The sequence below is a fragment of the Electrona antarctica genome (assembly GCF_951216825.1).
Source record: "Electrona antarctica genome assembly, chromosome: 16".
In the NCBI taxonomy this organism is placed as follows: domain Eukaryota; kingdom Metazoa; phylum Chordata; class Actinopteri; order Myctophiformes; family Myctophidae; genus Electrona; species Electrona antarctica.
In genome coordinates, this window is record NC_136797.1 from 12,197,334 (window position 1) to 12,222,801 (window position 25,468).

Sequence of the window (25,468 nt, forward strand, 5' to 3'; positions counted from 1 at the left end):
CTAGTAGTGTATGAGTTACTAGTGCAGCGACAAACATAATCCTCTCCGCCCCGGCTTTCCTTTCCAGAACACGGGCCAATTGTGTACTTTTAGACACTCCGCCAAACGGATGCACAGTCTGCAGTGGAATTTCGAACCCCATGTCTAGATTCCACAGTGGTAGATAGATAGGTAACCCTGTGCCACATTTGTATATTATGTATTCCCTCTAGGGTCTGGACGATGACACAGGAGAAGCCTTGGTACAGCGGGATGATGACACCCCAGAGACTGTCACACGAAGACTGAAGGCCTATGAAAACCTGACTGAGCCAGTCTTGGAATACTACAGGTATATGGCAAATATGGCACCCACTGAGCGCCTGTTTTATTACTACACCTGTCTTATATATTACTACAATTACCCAAACTAAGCTCTGTAGTCTCTAAGCACAATATTGACTTCTGCTGACGTTTGAAAATGTGATTAACCCTTGCTAAAAGGGTGGTAGGAATGATAATGTAGCCATTAGTATTTAGGCTATTATCCATTTTATGGATGCTACTTTGCCACTCTCATATACAGTAGCATTCCGTTTAATTGGAGGGTCAAAATGGAGCAAGTGGAGCGTGAATTCTTCCTACTTTATTTCAGTTTCTTTCAACAGCAACACCTTAATCTAGGCTATAGGGCATTGTAATCTTGCCTTGTTGCTCTCCAAACCTGGGTCAGGCTTTTTGTTCACATTCCTTATGGCCTTGCGATTTGACTGGAATGTTGCTTAACAGTCCAAGAAGCTAGGGCAGCAGAGAAAAAAGAGGAACTAACCAGGTGCTCAATGGAGATAGCAAAATGTGATAATATGGAGATAGCAAAATGTGATAATATGGAGATAGCAAAATGTGATAATGATAAAAAGGTGCTCACACGGATCAAAAACGGGATCAAGACATAGATAACTAGAAAAAGTGCCCTTCCGGGCACAGGTCTCCACCAGGAGGATAGGAGTGTGTGTGATGTTTGGCAAAATGTTTAGGAGAATGTTTTTCTTTTCTTCATTTTGTTGAGGAAATGCAGAGCCAGATCACTCATAGCATCTCTGAGGATAGAATTCTGGATGAGCAGGACATGTGCAGCATTTTGTACAAAACGGGCCACTCCTGAAAACTTTGGAAGGCAATTTTAGCCAATCAGTGTACAATCTGAGAAATCCAACAGACTCGTCTTGATCACATGACTACAGAGATCATGTGTACCGATTTGAGGCATTTTGTTCCAAAACTGTGTTTTGCAAAAATCAACCTGTTGGTGGCGCTATAACAGGCCAATGTGAAAAGGGTGGGATATATTCCTCAGCCTAGTAAGAAAATGTGTGAAAGATTTCACATAAATTGCATGCTGCGTTCATGATTTGAGGCTATTGTTCAAAACGGGGCAATCTTGCAAACTGTGAAAGCCAATTATAGCCAATTAGGATGGAATATGAAATATCAGACAGATCCGACTTGAGCACATGACCATAGAGATATTGTGTAACGATTTGTGAGATTTTTGGACAGAATCTGGAGGAGTAATATCAAAAAATGTGTTTTACAAAAGTCGGCCTCCTGGTGGCGCTATAAAAGGCAGATGCGGAAAATGCAGGTAAAAGGTTTGTCCTTGGCCTCTAGGGAGTGTGCATGCAACGTTTCACGCAGATCGGTACAGTTTTAGGTATAAATGTGAAAAGCTGCCTCATGGTGGCGCTATAACAGGCCGTTCTGGAAAATGTGGGGCAGAGGTTCATCGTTGGCATCCAGGGAGTGTGTGTGCAAAGTTTGGCATCGACCGGGTTAACGGTGCCGGAGATTAGCTGTACACAGACGGACGGAAGGAAGGACGGACACACGGACGGACGGACACACACACGGACGGAGTGCAAAACATACTCTCTCCCCATGCCTTCGGCCTGGTGGAGACAAAAAGAGAAGGATCCGGGCACACAAAGTTAAAAAAAATCAGGTCTTATATAGACTGATCAGCTGTGGTCTGACGTAATGTCTGACGTAATGAAATCACACCCGTGTGAACTGGGTGACCATAGCAACCATGCTCATTTTTTGGTACGAACAGACAGACAGACAAACAGACAGACACGTAAACTAACAAAGCCAGTTGTAGGAGTGGTTTACACCACTCAAAAGAGAAGGATCCGGGCACACAAAGTTAAAAAATGAGGAACACCTTTATTAAATTAAAAAGGCAACTGCCAACATGTTTCGACCTAACAGGTCTTCATCAGGGCAAGAACGAGGGCAGGGCAGCACTACGGGTGTTCTATATGAAAAACTACACACTACTTCTATGAAAAACATGCACAACTGGAATGGATATTCATATTTCCAGACTTTTTTTTCACAGCAGGATGTGCTTGCCTGGTTATCTTTTAAGTTATTAAAACAAAACAGGATAGCAATAAGCAAGGATATAATGGAAATAAAAAAATAAAAAAAACTAGACTAGAAGAATAGAATTTGTTTCTGTAATTTGTTATTCGATATTTTTGGTATTAAACCACACTACATTAGGCCTATACTGTATACCCATGGAAGGTACATATTTCTTAAAACATTTTACATCGGGATTAGTTATTGACAACAAGATTATTATTTTATTGTTCTAAACCCTGTATTCATATTCCCTTGCAGGAGCAAAGGAGTGCTGGAAACATTCTCTGGAACAGAAACAAACAAGATCTGGCCTCACATCCAAGTTTTCCTCAATGAAAAACTCTCCACAATGAAACAGAAAGTTGTTGCATGAATGATCCAGTTAAAAGACAACCTCAGTTTGTGACTGGGTTTACCAGCAGAAGACACTTATGATCCACTGAGGAAACAAATGCCTTGTTTCCACTTGGTGCCATTTATTGCTGAAGGCTTGAACAAAAGGGATTATGATGTATTATGCTGGGAATTTCTAAAGTAATCCAGAAATTTCAGAATGATGAGTAGGATTTATTGGCAATTATAAAGTGTAAATGTTAACATTCCACCTAAGAAAATACTAATGCCGCAACTGTTAATGATTTGAAAACACCTCCGGCTATATTCAGGGTGGCTTCTGCAACAACTACTATGGTATACAGAAGTGGCAAGGTAGGCATCATTTCAAATAATTTTCACTGCATATCTCTACAGTGACAGTATGAAGATACCCTTGAGATAAATAATCTCATCTAGACTGATCCAATGTAGGTATTTCTACAGAATCTAAAAAGGGGAACATCACCCATTTTCAGTGTTGTTTGAAGTTAGTACCACTGATGGGTGTCGTTGGGGTAAACTGAAGATGTCATTAGAGTAAGGTTTCAGAACTCTTGAGGCCTCATACACACGTATCAAACACCATCAAAACAAATGTTTGGTCGAAAACACCGCCAAACGTTTGTTTGATGGCGTTTGATACGTGCGTATGAGGCCTAAGGCCTCGAACACACATGTCGGTGTGTGTACGAGTCGCTGCACAAGGTGCCCTTTTTTCACTTGAGCACCTGCCCCTCTAAATGTCTGTGCACGCCACTGGCGGTAGTCATAACTGCAGTGGCAATAATGAGAGCGCAACTACAGGGCAGCGCTGTAGACAGAAATGGTACCATCTTTCTTATGAGCATTAGTTAGGACCAATTATATGAATGTAGTGTTGAAAATGGTTGAACTGAAGTGCTTTTTCAACCTTTTTGTTTTGCAGCATCTGAGACAGGGCAATGCATCTGAGACAGGGCATCTTCTACTTTGTATTGTATTTAAAGACACTCCTTATGTCTATTTTGTTATCACTGCACACCTATGCGAGAATAGGCATAAGCTGCTAGATTTCACCCTCAATAAGCACTAGAAATCGAATGAAAGAAAAGAAAATCTGCCTTAAAAAAAAGAGACATATTTTGGTTAAATATGAGGCACAAGAATTGCCTCAGTTATAAAGGGAAATGTGCCATGTTATAAAGATATTTAATATAACTATTCTAATTCAAGTGCCTGTTTTATGAAGTAGTTTTTTGTTGATGCAAGTGAATCACTAAGCTAATAAGTAGAACTGATTAAATATAAAAAGTTTTTTTTGTCAAACTAGTCCAAGTGTGACAGTTTATTGTTGTAAATACCTTTATTTGAATCACAGATAGGTGCTCCAAATGCTTTGTATTTTATTAGTCTTAATTTTCAAGACAAAAATCTGTAGACAAATCTATGTAAATACGTGTCATTTGTTTATAATTATACGGTAAATATTTTATTGACAATTACCATATTTACATGGTCATTTTGACTCTTATGTCATACTTGGTGGTGGAAACCAGTAGTGGAAAAACCCCACCCGACCAGTTGACATGAAAGCAAAATGGCCGTGTGAATATTAGTCATTGACTAATTCCTCGACTGTGTCTTTATAATGGAAAACTTGAATGAATAAATATATCAAAAATAAAATCATAATCAGATCTCAACTATTAGAAATACTTTAAACTTATGTTTAAAGTAGCCTACAAAACATACAAAACAGGCCCTACATCGAATATGGGCCCAACATCGCCTTTCAGAATAGATTTATACAATGAATGTTTGACTCGTCAAATGTTCCAATGTCTTACAACTAACAAGTGCATTGAATGTACTTTTCTTATAGGATATTGTACAGTACACTTTACAGGGTGTCAAAGCTGCCTTACTATGTGCACACATGATTCTCAAATCTCAATAAACCTTTGATTGAAAATAAAATAAACTGCATTTTGTGTATATATGTACAACTCCTCTTTTTAAATTGATAACAAAACAGACACAACTGGACACTAGTATTCAAGTCACTTTTGTTTTTTTATTTCAGATTCAGACAGTAACATCCCTGTTCGCAAATCCGAAGCTTGAGGATTCATCGATTAAAGCCGTTTTCCCCGCGCAGTTAACACAGGCCAATGAAACACAAATATCAGAAGACTAAACAGGATTACGGTAGTTTGTAGAGATGTTCAGCACAGCCAATTTTTTTTGTTTTTTTGTTATCGTCAGTGTGAGAAAAGCTGAGCTTGAATGTACCCGACTGAATAGTCATATTCTCTAAAATTGACCTAAGATTTGTATCTCCAGTGATCATGAGGCTTTCCAATATTTATTTGTTGCACACACGAGCACACACACACAAGCACACACATACACACACACTTTTGGGTACATTGGAAGGTACATAAACCAGATGTTTTACTTTTAGTACATCCACTGAAGCCCTAGAATTACTTTGCATAGTTTATTTGTCAGAGCAAATTAAAAAATAAATCAGTCACATAGCAGTTGAGACGAAAAAACATATAAGTCCATACTAATTATTCATAATGTATACATTATGGATAAGGGGTCAGGGCAGATAAGGCCTTTTTGGGGAGGGATCAGAATAAATTATACTTATATGGTTATTCGTATCAACTGCTCAAAATGTGCTATTGGTTTGTTGTTAAACACCACCCTAATAGAGCGTCGCAGTACCGCCCCCTACCAGGGCCCAGGAAACTATTCCCCGTTCATTTTCCTCATAGACATTTCAAAAAGTATTTATTTAAAGACATTTTAAGCCTCATACAAAGCCAACTCGAGTTGTGACAAATCATGACAACAAACGGGCCGAACAAATAATTAGAAAGAAGAAAACCTTTTGTTGTTGTTTTTCTTCTTTGTAATTATTTGTTTGGTCCAAAATATTGTGTTTGTTGTCATGAGTTGTCACAACTCGAGTTGGCTTCGTACGACGCTTAAAAGGTCTTTAAATAAATACGTTTTGAAATGTCTATGGGAAAAATGCATTGGGAACTATTTCCTGGGCCTGGCCAAGAAAGCTAGAGATGGGCCTGGCGTCATCATGAAAGGGGGCGGGACTGCGACGCTCTATTGAGCTTGACCATATTTTTCTATGATGATAAATGTCTAAAAAGAAATCTAGCTGGCCCTTTTTTTCCCAATATGCCTAATCTAGAAACCTGTATTATACAGCATGGACAAATAGTAAACACAAGTGTCTAAACAACATTTAAAAAGGGAGACAATTAACTCTAAGATCTACACATCACACGGTAGCTTTGTGTCAAAACATGTTCTTTAATCAAGTTTTAATGGACCAAGAGAAGTCAACACTCGCAATTATAAATGCTTGTGACTGATTATCATGCTCAGCAGATATTTGCACTGATTTCAGCTAGCTTGTTAGCATGGAAGATTTGGCCGAGTCTGAAGGGCATTGCCACGATAAGGGATAACTATAAGGTGTAGAATTTGATAAATCCAGTGGTGGGCTAAGTACTAAGTACTTTTACTTAAATACTGTACTTAAGTACAATTTTGAGGTATTTGTACTTTACTTGAGTATTTCCAATTTCCAGTACTTGTACTTCTACTCCACTACACCTCAGAGCCAAAATGTGTACTTTTACTTCCCTACAATCATTTGAAAACTTTAGTTACTAGATGCTTTGGCGAGTTTCATTTTGATTAGAAAACATACATTAACCACTTCAACCCTATACATTTCGGCCATTTGAAATAGCAGATCTACAAGCTCACAATGCGTCGCAACGAGACGCATTGTGAGCTTGTAGATCTGCTATTTTCAATAGATTTTGTACACATTTGAATGGGACATTCTGCAATATGAGTACTTTTACTTTTAGTACTTTAAGTACATTTTGATGCCCATATTTTTGTACTTTTACTCAAGTACATTTTCAATTCCATACTTTTACTTGTAACGAAGTAGTTCTAAATTGCAGTATTGGTACTTTTACTCGAGTAAAACAATCGAGTACTTTTTCCACCACTGGATAAATCTAACAAGAACTCCCTTGACCACTGTGACTGAAGTCAGGAAAGGACATAGTACAAAAAGAACACAACAAGGGGGGGACGGGGAGGGGGGACAGAATGGCCTTTTTCATGTCTATTCACTTTGGACTGACTAAAAACGAAACAAAACGTTAACAATGACATAAGAAACCAACTAATTATATAAAGTCAAGTGCTTCAGAAATCCCACCTCAACTTCTGTTTAAACATGGTATGTGTTTTTTGACAAATATAAAGTGCTAGACACATTCAGACGCAGAGAACTTTATATCACTGCATACAAAAATAAAATGTGTAAAGAGCTCAGCCCCCCCCCCACCCCCATATGGGTAGTTTGTATTTCCTATTTGTAAGTGTAAATTGCAGAATAATCAAGGATTACATCCATCCAAACACATAATTTAGGGCTATAGCCACCGTTACACAGACAGAGCACATGTACAAATACATTGTGGTTCTAATCGTATTACAGATCTCTCTCTCCGACCAACCTTTTACTGCATGTAAAAGAGAAGGACAAAAAAAGCTTATCCGCACAAAGTAAATCTTTGAAAATTCCAGGAGCAAAAGTCAAGGTAACCAGGTGCAATTTAGAGGTTTGCCTGAGGGTCAGTTAATGCACTGACCACACCGATAGGCTCCTTGTCAATCACAAGGACACGAGTGCGAATCCAAGAGTTTTTCCCCGATACCGGTATCGGTTACTGGGGCCGATACCACCCTCGAGTACTCGGTACTCGGAACCGAACTTTGACCCGAGTACCAAAACATCCAATTGACACTAGGCTGAACGAATGCAACGGGAGCGAGTCTGACCCAACACTGCAGAAAATCGCCAAAAAACAGCCGATCTACAAGCATATAAACGACAACTGACAAGAAAAAGGGGGTAAAATAAAGTACTCGTATCGGTACTCGTTATCGGCGAGTACTAAAAATTAAGTACTTGTACTCAAGTCTGAAAAAAATGGTATCGGGGCAACTCTAGAATCCAACACCCAGGTCTTGCATGTCTCCCCTCTCTATGCCATTTGTGTCCCGTCTCTCCACGCTCTCCAATAAAGCATTACAAAAAAAACTTAAAAAGAAAGAAAACTGGTGCAAATTAAATACTATATCAACTGTGCTCAAGGTCGCCATAAGTAATAACTAATAATATCAATTTAATGTTTTTTGTTTTTCTCCCCAAAACAAAATGTAGTCTCTCTGAAACCTCTTAGGGGCAGCAGGCTGCCTTCAAAGATGAGGAACAATACACGAATTCGACTGGCCACGTCCCGATTCGTTAGCCGATTTGCCGGCAGAAAGGCTTCTTGCCTCCTCCTGGCACTTTCCCCTTTAATATTTTCATGCTTTAATGTATTGCTCTATACTGTGCTAAAATCAAATGGTTTTGGACCAATGACAAAAGCTTCTAGGAAAATCTTTGAATGCAAACTGCGGCCCCTCGAGGTGTCACAGACACAAAACATTTTTGGGAGCGTACTTAAAACCCATTGCTGGCTGTCTGAATGCAAATCAATCAAATTTTGATATATTACTACTTTAACTTTACCGACAACATGGCAGGGCACAGGAAACATTGAACATCTACAATCGAATTGCTGCCTATACATTGAGCCCCAGGCAGCTATAGTGTCCACATCCTACCCAGCTTTAAATTAGTCTCCCCATGTCATTTATAAGTAATGATTTTGCCTTCATCTAAATTTAACTGGGCTACATACAGTACATACAGCATAAATATGCCAGTGATGCATTTAATACCAGAAGTAAGAGGGTTTGAGTTCTACGTCATGTCATCTTAGTTCTTAAGGCCTATTCATATTCCAGTTTTAAGCGACAGTGACCAGTGAGTGACCACCGAAAACTACATGACGTCACGCCGCGCCGGTGATAAGCGACTCACCGCTCACCCAAACACATCTCTGTTTTTACTAAAACTACATCATGACGTCACTGAGCCGCGGTGGTAAGAGACTCACCGCTCACCCAAACACATCTCTGTTTTTACTAAAACTACATCATGACGTCACTGAGCCGCGGTGGTAAGAGACTCACCCAAACATCTCTGTTTTTACTAAAACTACAACATGACGTCACTGAGCCGCGGTGGTAAGAGACTCACCGCTCACCCAAACACATCTCTCCGTTTTTACTAAAACTACAACATGACGTCACTGAGCCGCGGTGGTAAGAGATTCACCGCTCACCCAAACATCTCTCCGTTTTTACTAAAACTACAACATGACGTCACTGAGCCGCGGTGGTAAGAGACTCACCGCTCACCCAAACACATCTCTCTGTTTTTAATAGAACTACAACATGACGTCACTGAGCCGCGGTGGTAAGAGATTCACCGCTCACCCAAACATCTCTCCGTTTTTACTAAAACTACAACATGACGTCACTGAGCCGCGGTGGTAAGAGACTCACCGCTCACCCAAACACATCTCTCTGTTTTTAATAGAACTACAACATGACATCACTGAGCCGCGGTGGTAAGCGACTCACTGCTCACCCAAACACATCTCTCTGTTTTTACTAAAACTACCTGACGTCACTGAGCCGCAGTGGTAAGCGACTCACCGCTCACCCAAACACATCTGTTTTTACTAACCACCGTTTCAGTGGTCACCTTATCACCTAAAACTTGGAGTATGAATAGTCCTTTACTGTGCTAAAAGCTTGTCTCCAGACAATACCAAGTCATTATTTTCGGAAGAATTTAAATTAACATACTTCTGCCAAGTCAGGTTCGTACGATCTCTGAATTTCTCAACTTAAGACACAAAAATCCTTACGCACCCTCCTAGTGAACAAATTATCCATAGACGCTTTCAAATGACTCTGCTACTGAAACGTGGACTTAACCAGCCCAAAAATAATAATAATAAACATACTATTGCTATCATTAACCTTGCATTAATCCAAGCATTCCATTTCAACTTCCTCAAATACTATTCAGAAAACATACATAGAAAGACCACTACACAAAATGGCTTTTTTTTTTAAAGGCCATTGTTACTTCTTACTCATATTCACTCAAATGAGTAACAAAACATATCTTCTATCTACTCGATATCTGTCACTCACAGCCACACACAGTAGAGGGGGAGGGGGGAGGAAGTATAGACCCCTGAGGGACCCCGGTCATTGAAGTACAGTATGAAGGGTTGATTAATTCACAGCATCAATGAATACATCGATGACTAACATGCAAGAAACCAAGTTAACGGGTTGCTGGCTGGCAGCTGTTGAGCAGCACATAATTTAATTCATATAAACTAGTAAAGCTGAAAAGGCAGCAAAACATCGTCATGTTTTGGAACAGCTAAAAGAAAGGGGTAAAAGCTTACGATGATAATAGTTAAACAATGAAACCCACTTTGGCGCTAGCTAGGCCCAAGGCCTGATGCCACACGGCAAGCGTCACATTATATTGTGTCCAAATATGCCATCGCAAACCCTTAGGCCTGTTACTTATTGGATTAAACATTAACCTACACACTTGCCATTTTTCATATTCATATCATGATCAGCATGATTCAAGTATTCATGTTGTCTAGTTTAGCATTTGATTGTGTGATCAGTTATAGTCGAGGTAAACTTGCCACTGTAGGAACACTGGTTACATATAAACTTTGAAAACAAGCCACATGTATACTTTAACTGTGCAGTTTGTGCACTGGATGCCTCATAAGTGTGCTCTGGTATTTTAAAGAAATAGCTCCATGTCCCCTGCAGACAAATAGACATTATTAAAAAAACACAATTTAAATAAAACACAATTATTATAGGCAACAGATGGTGACCCGATTTTGAAAAAAAAAAAAAAACCAATACTGGTACTATTTGGAGGCAAGCTTCTACCATTGTCAGTATTTCAGAAGAGATGACCAAGTTAACAGCATCTACCGGTAGTTTTACCACTTCTTTAACATAATTCCATGAATTAAGATTCCCACCTGTTTCCCTGTGCATTGAAACAAGTGTTGTCTAAAGGTTGATCATGCTTCCATTCATATTCATCCCTGCCCTGTACACAGAACTCCGAGCTTGACCAGCTGTGTAAAATGGCTGACTCGCATTTGCACACTGTGTGTAAAGAGGGCGCATTTGACTTGGGGTCGTTCTTGGAGGTCAAGTGGGAAGGTCTGACAGGTCAGTAGAATTGATGGGGAGGAGGGAAAGAAGTAGGGGAGACCCCCCCCCACACACACACACAATCGCTAGGAGGTCTCCATCATGCGCATGTCATCTGTTTCTGTGCCGTCGTCTTTTGTCCACCGCCCAGTGTTTGTCCACAGTCCAGCTTCTAAAAAGCGCTTTGCGTGGTACTCGGCCACCTGGTAGTGGGAGAGACAGGTCAAGAAGGCGAACACTTCCCAGTCATTCCGTATGAAAATATACAATTATTTCAGTTATAAAACAAGATAACTTTTTCTTTTTAACCCATTTAGACCCGAGGACGATTCTACAAATGTCTTCTAAATCATGACAGTTTTCTTGAAAAACCTATGTTTCTATGTCAGTGGTGCTCAACCTTTTTCATGTCAAGGACCCCAGAAATTATATGTAATTGGCCGCCGACCCCCCCATCTGAAAATATGTTGTTCCAGGGATCCCCCATGCAGAAGCAAATATTTGAGTTAAAAAAATAGCAGACCTACACGCTCGTAGCGCGGCACTCGGTGCCGCGCTACGAGCTTGTAGATCTGCTATTTTTCAATAGCTAAAGTATAACATAATGCTTTAAACCACCAAAAGGGGTTCCCCGGTCCAAAATGGGTTAAACATTGCAAAAGTACAGAGAGCGAGAGATGGTCGAGTAATAAGCTTACTGATTGAATATATCAATGGGGATCGACCTGCTCTTCTCTTGCTCCAGAATTAGGCCCCATTTACACTGGCAGCCAAATCCAGCCTGAATCAGATCTGAGCCACATCCAGATTGGAATCTGATTTGTCTAAATGAGTCATGTGACCATTTAAACCAATCGGATTTAAATCTTGATGTGGCACAGATCTGATTCAGGCTAGATTTGTCTGCCAGTGTAAATGGGGCCTTAGAGCAGCGATGTATTGAATTGCTTGTTGTGCATTCACAAGGATTCAGGTAAGCGGTAGATTCTGGATGCTCTTTTTTTTTTGCACTCTCGCTTTCTTTTCATTATTGTTATTATTAGTACCTAATGCTGCTGCATTGTCTGAAGGAAGCCGGACAAAAATAACGTATAGTCTCGACTTATGTACTATACCTGTACACAAGATTTAACAACGAAGCACAACCTTGACATCAAGTTTGAATGCCCCCCAACCCCAAAACGTACAATACTTTGCATCACAAAAATAGGCTATATAAAATACTGAAAGTGTCACAATTGAGTATGTATGTATTGTACTTGACATTGCAGCAGAGTTCAGTGTAAATTCCAGCTGCTCTACCGACCACTCTACCCCCTGAGGCCTCATTCACACGTACCAAACACCAATCAAGCAATGTTTGGTCATTTTTTTGGGCCACCACAATGCTTTTCCAATGAGAGTCACATGGTTTGATCAAACATTTGTGTTTGATCGCTGATTGCTGATTGCTCCCCCCTCATCAAACAAAAATGTTTGGTCAAACCATGTGACTCCCATTGAAAATGAATTGGAGCAGCAATCAAAAAGCAATCAGGCATCACACACGGACCAAACATTTGTTGTGTAGGTGTGAATGAGGCCTGAGCCACTGTCACCCGTAGTACCAGTGGAGAGGTCAAAATCAACACTCACATTTCTAAGCCATATCCTTTGATTGACTTGTGATCAAATCATATATGATACAGGGAATGATCAACCACACGGATTACAGAGAACGTTCTGAATTACAAAAGTCAAACTTTGCATGATGTCATTTTGTTTTATTGTTGCCGAACAAACTATGGATGAATTTACAAAAAACATAAAGAACTTCTGGTAATAGGCCCAGTAGTTCTAAGCTTCAGCTTCAGTGAGTAATTATACAACAGGTCGTTTCGAAGGAAGCAATCTGATTACGAGCACCACTCCACACCTAATCAAAACATAATTCAGCTGCTCTGTTCTCCCAGAGCGCAGCAAACTCGGTGGCTAGGCTAGCTAGTTTCTTGGGACATTTGTGGTCGTAGTGACTACATCTGTCATTAAAACAATATATGTTTTTTTCAGCGATTTTCTTAGTTTTAAGGGTAACTGTATAAAGTACTGTATAATTGCAATATTACTAATATTGCTTAATTCAACTGCTTCTGAGATTCGTGGCTAAATGTCTTTTTGCCGTAGGAGAGAAGACGGCATGGATTTCTCCGTCTAGCTGTTTGGCAAGTTGTCAGACCTTGAGGCCATCAGAGGGGGCAGCTTAATTGTTGCATTCTTACAAAAGGCTTTCATACTAAACCTCTCTACACAGACTCTGGACTGTTTAGTATGGAAAAAAAACACAGCCTGCAGCAAAAGTTGTTGTTCATGTTCCATCTTTTATCAAATGTAAAGTAATTTACATCTACACCTAGATCCCAATATAGCAGCAATGTGATGAATTGTCCCAAGCATATAAGTAAAGGAATTGAGTTATGCTTCTGCCTTCAAAGTTTTGTGTAATATATTTTTTTATTTTGAATCCTACTAGGCTTTGGCCGTTCATGGTTCTTTTGAGAACGCCTTAGTGAAGGTAGCAGTGTAAAATATTTTATAGACATAATTGTTTTTAGTTTGTCGTCATTCTGATTCATTTAACTTCACAGCACCTTGTAGGTTATCTGATAACCGTTTTCAACTTTTCATCCATCCTTAATAGAACAATATAATTTAGAAGCCAAGTAAGTAGCGGATTGTAACAACTATAGCATTTTCTGTTATTCTAATGATGACAAAGTCATTGACCAAGACCACTCTGCTGCCACCAAGTGGTGCCTTTTGTGTTTGCAAACAATATATATTTCTTTCAATCAGTAACTTTATTACAGGCATTATTATACGTAGGTAAATAAATATGGCACTACTTTATCTTCCTACACTGAACATTTGTCAGGTGGTATGCGTTAGTATGTGATTATTCATCAGTACCTGTGGATTCATGCTGCTCAGCACATTCTGTAAGATCTGCATATCTTGCAACTGGAAGCCCGCCTTCAGCTCCTACAATTAAGACATCATTTCAGAGATTAAAATAGGGTGCATTTTGCATCCCAAAACGCAGTTTATAGTTAAGGGACGCAATAAAACAACGTCCTCTGCATCCACGGGATGTACTACTGTACTCGGCATGTACAGTAAAAATAATATGTGTGTCTCCTGTATGTTACTGTAGTTATCGCCCTATAAAGTCTACATTGCCTCGTCAAATCATAACAATCATCTCCAACTGAATCTGAATCTGAATTGGTTGGTGAATTTGGTGGTCCAAGGTCAATTACTAACAGGGCTGAAGATCGCGACCATTTTAGTCGCATATGCTCTCAAAATGTAATTGTGTCTTCTCAAATTACAGTATAATAGAGCGCCGAAGTCCTGACGTCACTCGCTCATCCCCTGGTTCACGGAAGTCATTTCTCTATGGAGAATAACATGGGGGTCATCTTCAAATCGTCTCATATAAGCATTGTGGTCCAAAAATAAACAAGCTGTTATTGTCAGGGAGGTGTCTCCGTATCGTTTGCGACAGTCAGTCATATTTGATACAGTCTTGATTCTAGCGAAAATGTAACTAATTCAGCAGCAGTAACATTAACATTTTCTCTCAGTCAGTTGATTCTTCATATCCATACGAGTGAAACGGCCGGGATGACCGAGCACTCCTCTTGTCCTTCCATCAATGCTTTCTTATTTTCAATATGATAAACGAGACAAGAAGGGCTGCTTACTCCATCGTATGCGCACTGGTGTGTGTTCTTGTGAGTGTGCGCGCGTGTGTGTGTGTAGCTTGTGAGTCATTAGAAAGAGACAAACACATTGCAATATGAGTGAGCAGTGTTGATTTCGTCGACTAAAACTAAGACGGAAAATGTTCGTTGACTACCTTTTTTCACTGATGGAAACTAAAACTAATCATGGCCCGCCAAAATAAATTTTAGTCGACTAACTCAACTGTAGATTTAGTTGACTAAAACTAGACCAACACTAAAACATTCCAGGTGACTAAAATGTGACTCAAAACTTAAATGTAAACCATTCAAAATAATACTTACTGGGGGTAACGTTTCCAGCACTTCTTTGGGATCAAGCCTGCTGCAGGGTGCGTTTGCACTTTGATGCGCTGGGTCTTTAGGTGCTGCGCCCCCTTTAGATTTGACCGTGTAGTCTTTCACTCTGCGTTTGAAGGCCTCGAGCTCCGAATGGAAGACGTCTAAATAGCCCTCTTGTCCTGCCTGTTTTATATACAAAAAGGTGAAAAATGAACAAAATTAGAACATTAACCCATTTTGGGCGTGAACCCCTTTTGGTGTTTTAAGCATTATGTTATGCTTTAGCTATTGAAAAATAGCAGACCTACAAGCTCGTAGCGCGGCACTCGGTGAAAAATCGTGAAAATGTGGCCCAAATGTTTGAATATATTCTTTCAGAGCGAACGTTTTTAGCTCAAATCTTTGCTTCTGGGGGGTCCCTGGAACAACATATTTTCAGATGGGGGTCGGCGGCCAATTACATATAATTCTAGGGGTCCTTGACATTAAATCGTTTGAGAACCACAGACATAGGGTTTTTCAGAAAACTGTCAGGATTTAGAAGGCATTTGTAGAATCGTTCCCAGGTCAAAATGGGTTAAAGAAAAGGCGGCGATCCGAGCACTCAAAAAAGGTAAAAAAATGAGGGTGGATAATTAAAAATAAATGTACTTTATCAGGGCAAGTCCATACTTGCCCTGATGACGACTATGTTAGAGTCAAAACATGTTGGCTTATTTTAACTTTTCTAAATAAAGTACATTTATTTTTATCCCACCCTCTTCATTTTTAGTGCTTGGATCACCGGCTTTTCTTTAGTATTCCAGTCCCACTGATCCTTGAAGCACCAGCCCCTACTTTACATTATGTTTTTGCATCTCCATCGAGCACCTGGTTGATTTTCTTTTTGTCACATTTTCACGATTTTTCAAAAATAGCAGACCTACAAGTTCATAGCGTGGCACTCGGTGCCGCGCTATGAGCTTGTAGATCTGCTATTTTTCAATAGCTAAAGTATAACATAATGCTTTAAAAAAACAAAAGGGGTTCCCGCCCAGAATGGGCTAATATTGAACCATTATGGTTCACCATCCACATTTTGGACTAAAGCATAGAGTCGAGTCGAGTCTTGGCTGTATACCTTTTCTTGATAACACGTACTATTTTGTCAAACAACAATCAAAAGGGCTGTGCAAAAGTAGTCTCTCAAGCCAGACAACTATTCCACAATTTCCGAATGCTACATTATAGCATTGATAGCCATGTAACCATGTCCTTGAAAGCCATCTGTGTCATTTCCATTCATGAAAATGTCGTTTTTGTTAGGGACTAGTCTCACGTTGCCAGACTGTTGCCTCTCGCAATTTCCAAATGCTTCCGTCATACAGTCTGGAGCAATGGAAAAGCTATTATGAGTAAAATATAAAGCGTGGAGCCTCCTCCCCACTTCCGTTTCGTCTTTACAGTCGTGCAAATTATCCTAATATAAATCTAAGCATATATAGCTTGTTGCTTAGCAGAAAAGGAAATAACAAAATAAAATGTAAAGATATTTTAAAATATATTTTCGTGAACGGAAATAGCAGCTTCCTTACTCGGATTTCGGGAGGTGTAGTTCTAGAGTGAGACTCTATATAGCATTCAGAGATTGTGGAATAGTTGTCTGGCTACGCGAGACTAGTTAGGGACCAAATAAAAACACTTATTTATTTATTTTTTTGACAAAATTCCATATCTTTGGAATGTCTATTCCACAACGTACACTCGTACAGGAATACACCTACTTTGGCTTTGTGGAAGAACTCTCTGAAGCAACATCTAGGGTCCTGCTCTGAGTTGGTGGCCATCTCCAGGATGAACTGCATGACGACCGCTTGATGAGCCACCTGCTCCATTAGGGCCTCCTTCTGTAGGAGACCAAACACAGACGACTGGTGTTGACGACGTGCTCTAGAATGGGGGTGTGCAACTTTGACGAAGGAGAGCGCCACTATAGTTCCACACTCACTCCAGAGGGCCACTATAGTTCCACACTCACTCCAGAGGGGCCACTATATTTCCACACTCACTCCAGAGGGCCACTATAGTTCCACACTCACTCCAGAGGGGCCACTATATTTCCACACTCACTCCAGAGGGCCACTATAGTTCCACACTCACTCCAGAGGGCCACTATATTTCCACACTCACTCCAGAGGGCCACTATAGTTCCACACTCACTCCAGAGGGGCCACTATAGTTCCACACTCACTCCAGAGGGCCACTATAGTTACACACTCACTCCAGAGGGCCACTATAGTTCCACACTCACTCCAGAGGGCCACTATAGTTCCACACTCACTCCAGAGGGGCCACTATATTTACACACTCACTCCAGAGGGCCACTATAGTTCCACACTCACTCCAGAGGGCCAATATTTCCAAGCAAAGCAAATTATTACAAGTACCAGGAAAATGGGAACATTAGGGTTGAGCAGAGCTTAAAAGTTGTATTATCAAATTAACGTTTTATTTTGTTTTTGTCTGTAGAGTATGGTGGTCAGCTCAAACGTTGTTTTTTTTTACAAGTTTGCCCAATTGAATAAAATGCACAATAGAAATGCATTAACCATCAACCACATGAAGACTAGTAGGGAGAGAGAGAAAAGAGAAATTGAGACGGATCGTTATGCAGGCAAGAGAAAACAGGAAGGAAAGAAAGAACAGTGTTCCTTACCTCTTCTTGCTGTAGTCTGAAGCACCATAGGATCAAGTAGTTTGCCGTTTCCTCACAAATGAGCTCCGGCTGGTCTGACAGAAACCGCTGACTGTCATCCCATCTCCTCAACATGCCTGCCAAATGCATAAAGCAAGTGATTTCAAATCAGCCGTTTTAAAAAGATGTCTGAGGACTCGGCCCTGGGGCTGGTACCTAAGAAATAAAAAAAACCTTCATAAACAATCAAATCTTTGATGCTAATCTGAAAAAGCTCTAGGATACACTGACACCACGCTAGACAGGAACGCCCAAAAACGTCACATCCGGTTTTAGCCTGGGGTAAGAATTTTCTATGGCTGCCAATGCAACTTGGTCCAATCCTTAATCACATACGGACAAACATCTATGCCGATGCTATCTAACTTGCGGAGGTAGCGTGCCTTGTCCACGGGCAACATATCTTTCAACGTATGGCATTGCAAATACGTTTGATAATCGCTACTCTGCTCAATATTGTTTTAATTGAAAATGCCGCAAATTGCATTGCAGTGAACGAGCGCAAATCACAACTTCCCCCGGTTGTGGGCGGAGTCACAGTTTGAGGCGCTGTTTACGCGCCGTGGTGTCAGTGTATAGTGTATTATATACACAGAACGACGACTGGCCCAGGAAATGATTCCCCGTTCATTTTCCCCATAGGCTTTTCAAAAAGTAATAATTTAAAGACGTTTACGCCGCGGACAAAGCCAACTCGGATCGTGACAAATCATGACAATAAACACAATGTTTTGGGCCGATCAAATCATTTATAAGAAGAACAAAAAAAAAAAAAAGTGTTTTATCCTGCCTTTATTTTCTTCTTTCTGCGACTACGACGCTCTATAGCATACTACCGTATTGTGCCGAATAGAAGACGACTCTGATTTTAAGACGAACCCCATTTTTCAAGACTCATTTGTGGAAAAAGAACATTGAATGTCAGATAGTCTAGTCTCCGATTATAATATGACCCTGATTTTTAGGATATTTCCATTGAAAAAAAAAACGTAAGTCTTATATTCAGAGTAGCGAGTTACTTTGGGTAACCAGGTATAAACCTACTTTGTGTCCCACAGTCCACATACTGAACAGACAACTCTCAACTATGTCGTTGACATAAAGGTGATATAAGGCGTAATAACTTGCTACTGTACTCAGAATTAGAATCAGTTGTAAACTTCTGCTCAAATAACACATTAATTGCCATCTTAAGGCCCAAATTCAAGGTTAACTAGTGGGGGATCCTGTGTAGCAGTTTCTGTCGGAACGTATACATTGATGTTGAGCTGCATACATGTTTTGTTTTTTTGTCATGAATGAACCGTCTTTGCCAAATACACTAGGAAGGACCATCCTCTGTGCTTCACATTGGTTCTGCAATGCAGGTTTTGTTTAAAATCTCAGAATTGTTACCACCTTCATGTAGCCCCAGATAAAAAAAAGAACAACGTCACCAGACTTATAAGTAAGTAGAGATCTCTGAAAGTCTGGCTACAAAAGACTAGACTAGTTATACTTCAGGTTGATACAAGTACAGAAAAATGTAAACTCCAAATATAATTTAAAATGTCTTTATAAACCTTTGGGGGCATAAGTATTTAGAGTTTGATTCATAATGAAAACCCACTGAAATCCCAGTAAGTACTTAAATCTTCAATGGCAAAGGCATTGACCACTCACCAAAATGCCTGAGTTCTTGCTCATACTTCTGTGCAAATGTCTTGCTTCTGTCCTGAACTATTTCTTCAGGTTTATTTTGGGCATTAATGATGCTCTGGAAAAGAGGGACAACAAACAATCACTGATGGTGAAGGTTAACAGATATAGAGTTAGAGTTAAGGCTCATACATAGTCTGGATTTTCAGTGGTTAGGTGACCACCGAACTACAACATGAGCCGCGGTGAAGAGCAAACCACCGCCACCGCCCCAGCCCTTCTCTCTGTTTTTACTCACCACCGCTCAACGTTATTTCAGCTCCGGTGGTCAGCTCACCACCGGTGAAAAAATTGCAAATAAGTTTAGGGATTGATTGATTGATTGAAAATTGTATTAACAGTTTGCAGAATTACAGTACATTTCAAGCACAAACTCAATACAAAGGCTGTTAACTGTGAGTGGACGACCCAATTAAGCATTACACTTGTTTACAACAGGGTCCACCATGTTCAATTCATCAAAACATTTAGAGACGTACAAATAGACACTTCTATATAGACAAAGAACAGTACAGGAATTCATCATAATGGAGGTAAAAAGGGAAAAGAAACATATACAGTGAGGGGAAAAGGGGGGGGGGGGCGGTGGGGGGATTCAGATTTTACGGGGGCCAGTTTCGAATTGCAGCCATCCGTAGGTGCCCTTTGAGAGCGGTTTTGAAGGAGTCAAGGGATTCGCATGTCTTAATGACTGTTGGTAGGGCGTTCCACATTGTGGTGGCATAGGAGCGAAAATAATTTAGTCCCTTGTTTGTGCCGAATCTGGGTTGAACATGGTTCGTTGCACTCCCTCTGGTGTTGTGGGTGTGGACTTCGTAAACATTAAGGAAGTATCTACACAGGTACATGGGTATCTTGGTGGAGTATCGAATCTTGTGGACCAGACCCATTGCAAGATGCTGTACTCTGTCGCCGACCCTAAGCCATGCCAGTCTGTCAAAGTGGGCAGGGGTGAGGTGGGTTCGGGGGGTGAGGCCAAGTAGGAGCCTGACCAGTTTGTTTTGGGAGGTCTGGAGCCTAGTTTTAAGGGCCTTTGAGGTGCTGTGGTACCAGGAGGTGCATGCATAGTCAAAGAAGCCTTGTACAAGGGCTCCTGTTAAGGTCTTCAAGGTGTTTTTGTCGACCAGTGAGGAGATCCTGTAAAGGAATCTTGTTCTTTGGTTGACTTTTTTGATTACGTTGGTGGCCATTTTATCACCGGAAAGATTAGCCTCCAGGATGGAACCTAGGTAGGTAATTTCATCTTTACGTGTGATAACATTGTCACCCACTCTAACCAAGAAGCCATTTGCCTTGCTGAGATTACTATTAGATCCAAAGAGAATGGATTCAGTTTTTCCCAGGTGTAAAGATAGTTTGTTACCAGCTCACTGATGTGCTATCGAAACCAATTGCTTTTAGCTTGTTAACCAGTATGGAGTGGTTCACGGTGTCAAAAGCCTTTTGGAGGTCCAGCATGACCATGCCGCAGTATTTGCCAGCGTCCACCTCTTGTTTGATGTGGTCGCTCAAATAGAGAAGGCATGTGTCAGTGGAGTGGGATGTTCTGAAGCCAGATTGGAACTCGTACAATAATTTATTAGTGGCAAGATACTTTTCGACCTGTTCATAGACAATTTTTTCCATCACTTTCGAGATGGAGCTTAGAATAGAAATAGGGCGGTAGTTGCCGGGGTCTAATTTACTCCCTTTCTTGTGCAGGGGGGTTACTTTGGCCAGTTTGAAATCTAGGGGGACCTGTCCCTGTTTGATGGAGAGGTTTACTATGTGGGTGATGATTGGAGCTATAGAGATGGCTGAGTCTCTGAGAAATTTGGAGGGAATATTGTCATGGCCAGTGGCCTTGTGGGGTTGGAGGGCACTCAGTTTCTTAAGTACCTCATCAGTTGTTACCATAACTAGTTTAAAATCGTCTTTACAAAACACCTAGGTTTCTGTAGAAGGTTTTAATGTGCTCTACACCAAAGAGCCCAGAGTGGGAGGGCAGATTGTTAACCAGCGTTGTTGCTATGTTTGTAAAGAAGATGTTCAAGTAGTTGGCCACATCAAGCTTGTCAGTGATGAGAGTGTTGTTCGCTTTAATGTTTATGTTTGAAAACCTGGTTTTCAGTTTCTGACTACAGCCTAGTTGGTTGTTGAGTAGCTTCCAGAGCTCTCAGGGATTAGGGGTAAGGGGTGGCGCAAGATCTAGGGCTCTGACTGAAACCCTATTTGCACCCGAGGTGCAGGTTGGTGCCTTGCATGGTTTCCTCCACCTCCATTTGTGTATGAATGTGTGTGTGTGTGTGTGTGTGTGTGTGTGTGTGTGTGTGTGAGTGAATGGATGATTGTAATGCACAATCTATGTAAAGCGATTTGGATAAGAGCACCATTTACCACTTAGAGTTGGTATAGAGTCTATAGACCGACAGTAAGGCAGATGATATATCAGGCTAATGATCCTATAATAATAATAATCCCGTACTTATAACAAGACTCTTAACTGAGGCAATTAAAAATATATGCAGTATATACAGCCAAAACGTTAGCAGCGAAGAGACAGGTCAAGCTGTCCTTCTCACCCATTGAGATGCATTTTAAATGATGGGATTTCTCCACATAAATAATGGATCATTTCAGAAGCAAAACCTTCTTCTAAATGTCTTCTAAATCTAGTCAACCAGGCCTGCAGTAGGCTATGCACTGGGCAAATGGTGCATGACATTATTTAAATAAACTAGAAATATGAGGAAATGACAGAGGGAGAAATCAACTTTTAACGACCGCCCGGCAGGGGTTTTCATGTTGCACGTCAGTAAGACTACTACTAATACTAACGGTCATTAGTATTATTGCCATCACCTGGGTGGGTCAGTCGTGTAACTTTCCCAACGTTAAGCCATGTATGCTGTATGTTCAACAACACAGTCATACAAAATAACACTGACAGCTATGAGGTGGCAAAAGCTGACCTGCATAGCAACAGTTGCTAAACTATTTGGATTGGCATTGGACAATCGCTTTTTGGGGTGGGATTTAGTGAAGGGCTAATTGGAAGCCAATCCACTGTGTGTGTGTGTATATATATATATATATATATATATATATATATATATATATATATATATATATATATATATATATATATTACAAAATATAGACATTTTAGCTTTTACTCTATTAAATGGTAAATGGTGCATTTATATAGCGCCTTTAAGGCGCTTTACATAGATTGTGCATTACATTCACCCATTCACACACACATTCATACACCGATTGCGGCGGAAGCCATGCAAGGCACCAACCAGCACATCGGGAGCAATTTGGGGTTCAGTGTCTTGCCCAAGGACACTTCGACATGTAGACAGGAGGAGCCGGGATTCGAACCGCCAACCCATGGATAATTGGACGACCTGCTCTACCTCTTGAGCCACAGTCGCCCACAATATTAAAGTAATTGGGGCATCCTATCGAGAAAAAGGTTGCCATAGCAACTTGGTTCTTGGTATTTTATGCTCTTTGAAGAATTCAAGAAATCTCAAGAAATAAGTACTTTCTACAGCTTTATCTGCAGCTTATCATCAGACGACACAAATGAAAGCCATTTACCTTATCAAAGACATCCCAACTTCCTACAGCTCCAAGCACAGGGCTGTGGCTGGGGCTAGGACCTCCCAGCATGCTCTCTTTGCGGCGCCACTCTTCCTCCGTGTACGAGAGTTCGGTGGGGCAGATCATGGTCCGTGCCCGCTCCTGCTCCAGGGACTCTGAGCTGTGGACCCCCAGCGAGCACAGCTGGTCCTGGGCCTCGGCCAGCCTCCAGTTAGACACGATGGACTCCTTCACACAGCGCTGCTGGCTCTGGCATAGGGAGGCCATGACACTGTCACCGAGGGCAGACGTCATCTGCAGTGGCACGGAAGAAAGGAGAAGACGAGGGGGATGAAGTAAGAGAGGGTAGAACAAACCAACACGTCTAAAGGGTGGTAGTAATACCTTGCTTAGTTGCCTCCCTCCACCACCGGACCGGTGGGTGAATGTGTGAATGTAACATACATTATTTATAAGTGCTTTCGATGAAGGCGCTATGACAAATGCAGATACATGTATTCTAGATAGTACAAATTAATCGTCAAATAATTCCGAGTCATCTTCCAGAACAGCCCTGTAGCTTCCCAAGACCCACCACCAACCCTTTTTTGGCACAGGCTTGGATGTTATGCTAAAGATAAAAACATGTATTGAATTCAGCACCACCTACTATCCAAAGACACTAATGCCGTTTCCAACCAACGAGTCCACACACAGCTGTCAAGTGGCTGACAATACCAAGGACCTTGGGGAATGGAATATGTAGTTACCATGGCTGTCTTCATACACAAAAGATTGGGTTTTAGTTTCATGGGTGGACTTATAGTTCTCATCATTGTGATGATGATAGCCAGCCCTGTATTAAATTGAGTGGCGAATTTGGCCTTAAGATTACATATAGTGATATGTTCATTCATTGCATGAAAAAGTAGCCTGACAATGAAATAGTGATACTTCATTATGATGAACTGAACATGGTGTACCCTATTGTAAACAAGTGTAATAAATGCTTTATGGTGTCGTCCACAGTTAACAGTTTTGTATTGAGTTGTGCTTGAAATGTACTGTAATTCTGCAAAACTGTTAATAAATACTTAAATCAATCAATCAGAGCAGCCTGCACACACACACACACACACACACACACACACACACTTATGGCTCACGACACGAATTCGTTTAGATGGGTCGTCGGATCGATCGGGACTAAAACGTTATCGAGAAAAGTGGCTGCGGTGCAATACATATGGCAACGACGTTAAGGAACTGCTGATTATTAGGACAAAAATAAAATTAGCTTGCTAATTGAAATCAGGCACCATGGATACAGTACTAGCGAAGCTAACACACTGTACAGTTCAACTACCCAACTTGACATGCCCTCCCTCACTGATCCCAGCCATTATGCAACAGCCTTAACTGACACATTTTAAATTACATCACAGGTAACAAAACATATATGTGCTCATTGTTGGTCGCTTATAGCTACCTGCTGGTGGGGAGAGCTAGCCGATGCAGCAGGGTCACTGTGCCCGCCGCGAGGAGGAGGCTCTCCATCGGGGAACACCGAGGCTCCATGATTCCCGAGCCACTCCATCGCTGCTGCTGCTAACTAACTAGCCAGCTAGCTCTGTTCTGTGTCTGTCTGTCTGTGGTCGGGTCGAACTAACTAGCCAGCTGAATAACTACTACTAAACACGTCGATCAACGAGCTGACTGCCACGGTTATGCTTGTAGTTTGAAGTGCCTAGTCGGCGGTGCAGACAGTGAACTAAACGGAGTGGGAGACAGACGGACGCACGACTAGTAAAAATGGTCTGGAACTGTAATCTTTAATCTAACACTACTGTCTGTACCACTACAGGGTCTTCTTATTGGACACGGTAGGTCTGACTTGACAAAAAACAAACCACGTGGTATTTGTTAACTAAATTGCCACACGACTACATAATACATTTTTTTTTAAAATGCCAAATTAATTAAAGAAATAAAAGTTATAATTTGGAAAAAAATATTATTTTGTATTCATTTATTTTCTTCATTGTGCTTTAATTGTAGGCCATTTGTTTTCGGATACATTTTTTAATTAATTTCCCTGTGTATTACGTTCACTAATTATTAATTTTCCTGTTTATTTTTATTTCTCTATTTATTTGATCGATTTCGTCCCTCATTATGCTAATGTGGAGGCGTGTCGTGACTATCCAGACATTAGCAATCAAACACCCACACACAAACAGTACTGTGGCGAGATTTCCATTTATATTTTTCTAAATTTTCATAAAAGGCATTAATATATTTACAAGCACTTTGTATGTGTGAATGTGCGATGATGCCTATTTAAAGACATTTCCTGAATTGCAATGAACGAATGCAGTTTGACTTGGTTTAAGTTGGCTTTACTTGGGAA

The 25,468-nt window shown here is 40.7% G+C and overlaps 2 protein-coding genes across 3 annotated transcripts in view; one reads left to right on the plus strand and one right to left on the minus strand.

Annotated features, from left to right (window-relative positions):
• Positions 1-25,468, plus strand: part of ak3 (adenylate kinase 3) — a 465,380-nt gene that overhangs the window by 10,235 nt on the left and 429,677 nt on the right. The window contains exons 4-5 of one of the 2 annotated variants that reach the window (XR_013791930.1): positions 213-331; positions 2,668-3,431. Coding sequence is in view for 1 of the 2 variants with exons in the window: in XM_079524516.1 (XP_079380642.1) it covers positions 213-331; positions 2,668-2,782 (234 nt within the window). In the remaining variant the exon portion in view is untranslated. Of the gene's footprint in view, positions 1-212; positions 332-2,667; positions 4,745-25,468 lie in introns of those variants that run through there. The other variant, XM_079524516.1, reaches the window with a different exon arrangement.
• Positions 6,520-24,886, minus strand: cdc37l1 (cell division cycle 37-like 1). The gene is made up of 9 exons (XM_079524183.1): positions 24,548-24,886; positions 23,077-23,373; positions 19,453-19,546; positions 17,752-17,867; positions 16,820-16,942; positions 15,060-15,239; positions 13,939-14,010; positions 6,630-11,195; positions 6,520-6,562 (listed from the first exon to the last, which is right to left on the minus strand). The coding sequence occupies exons 1-8, from the start codon at positions 24,653-24,655 to the stop codon at positions 11,079-11,081; spliced, it is 1,107 nt and encodes a 368-aa protein (XP_079380309.1). The 5' UTR covers positions 24,656-24,886; the 3' UTR covers positions 6,520-6,562; positions 6,630-11,078.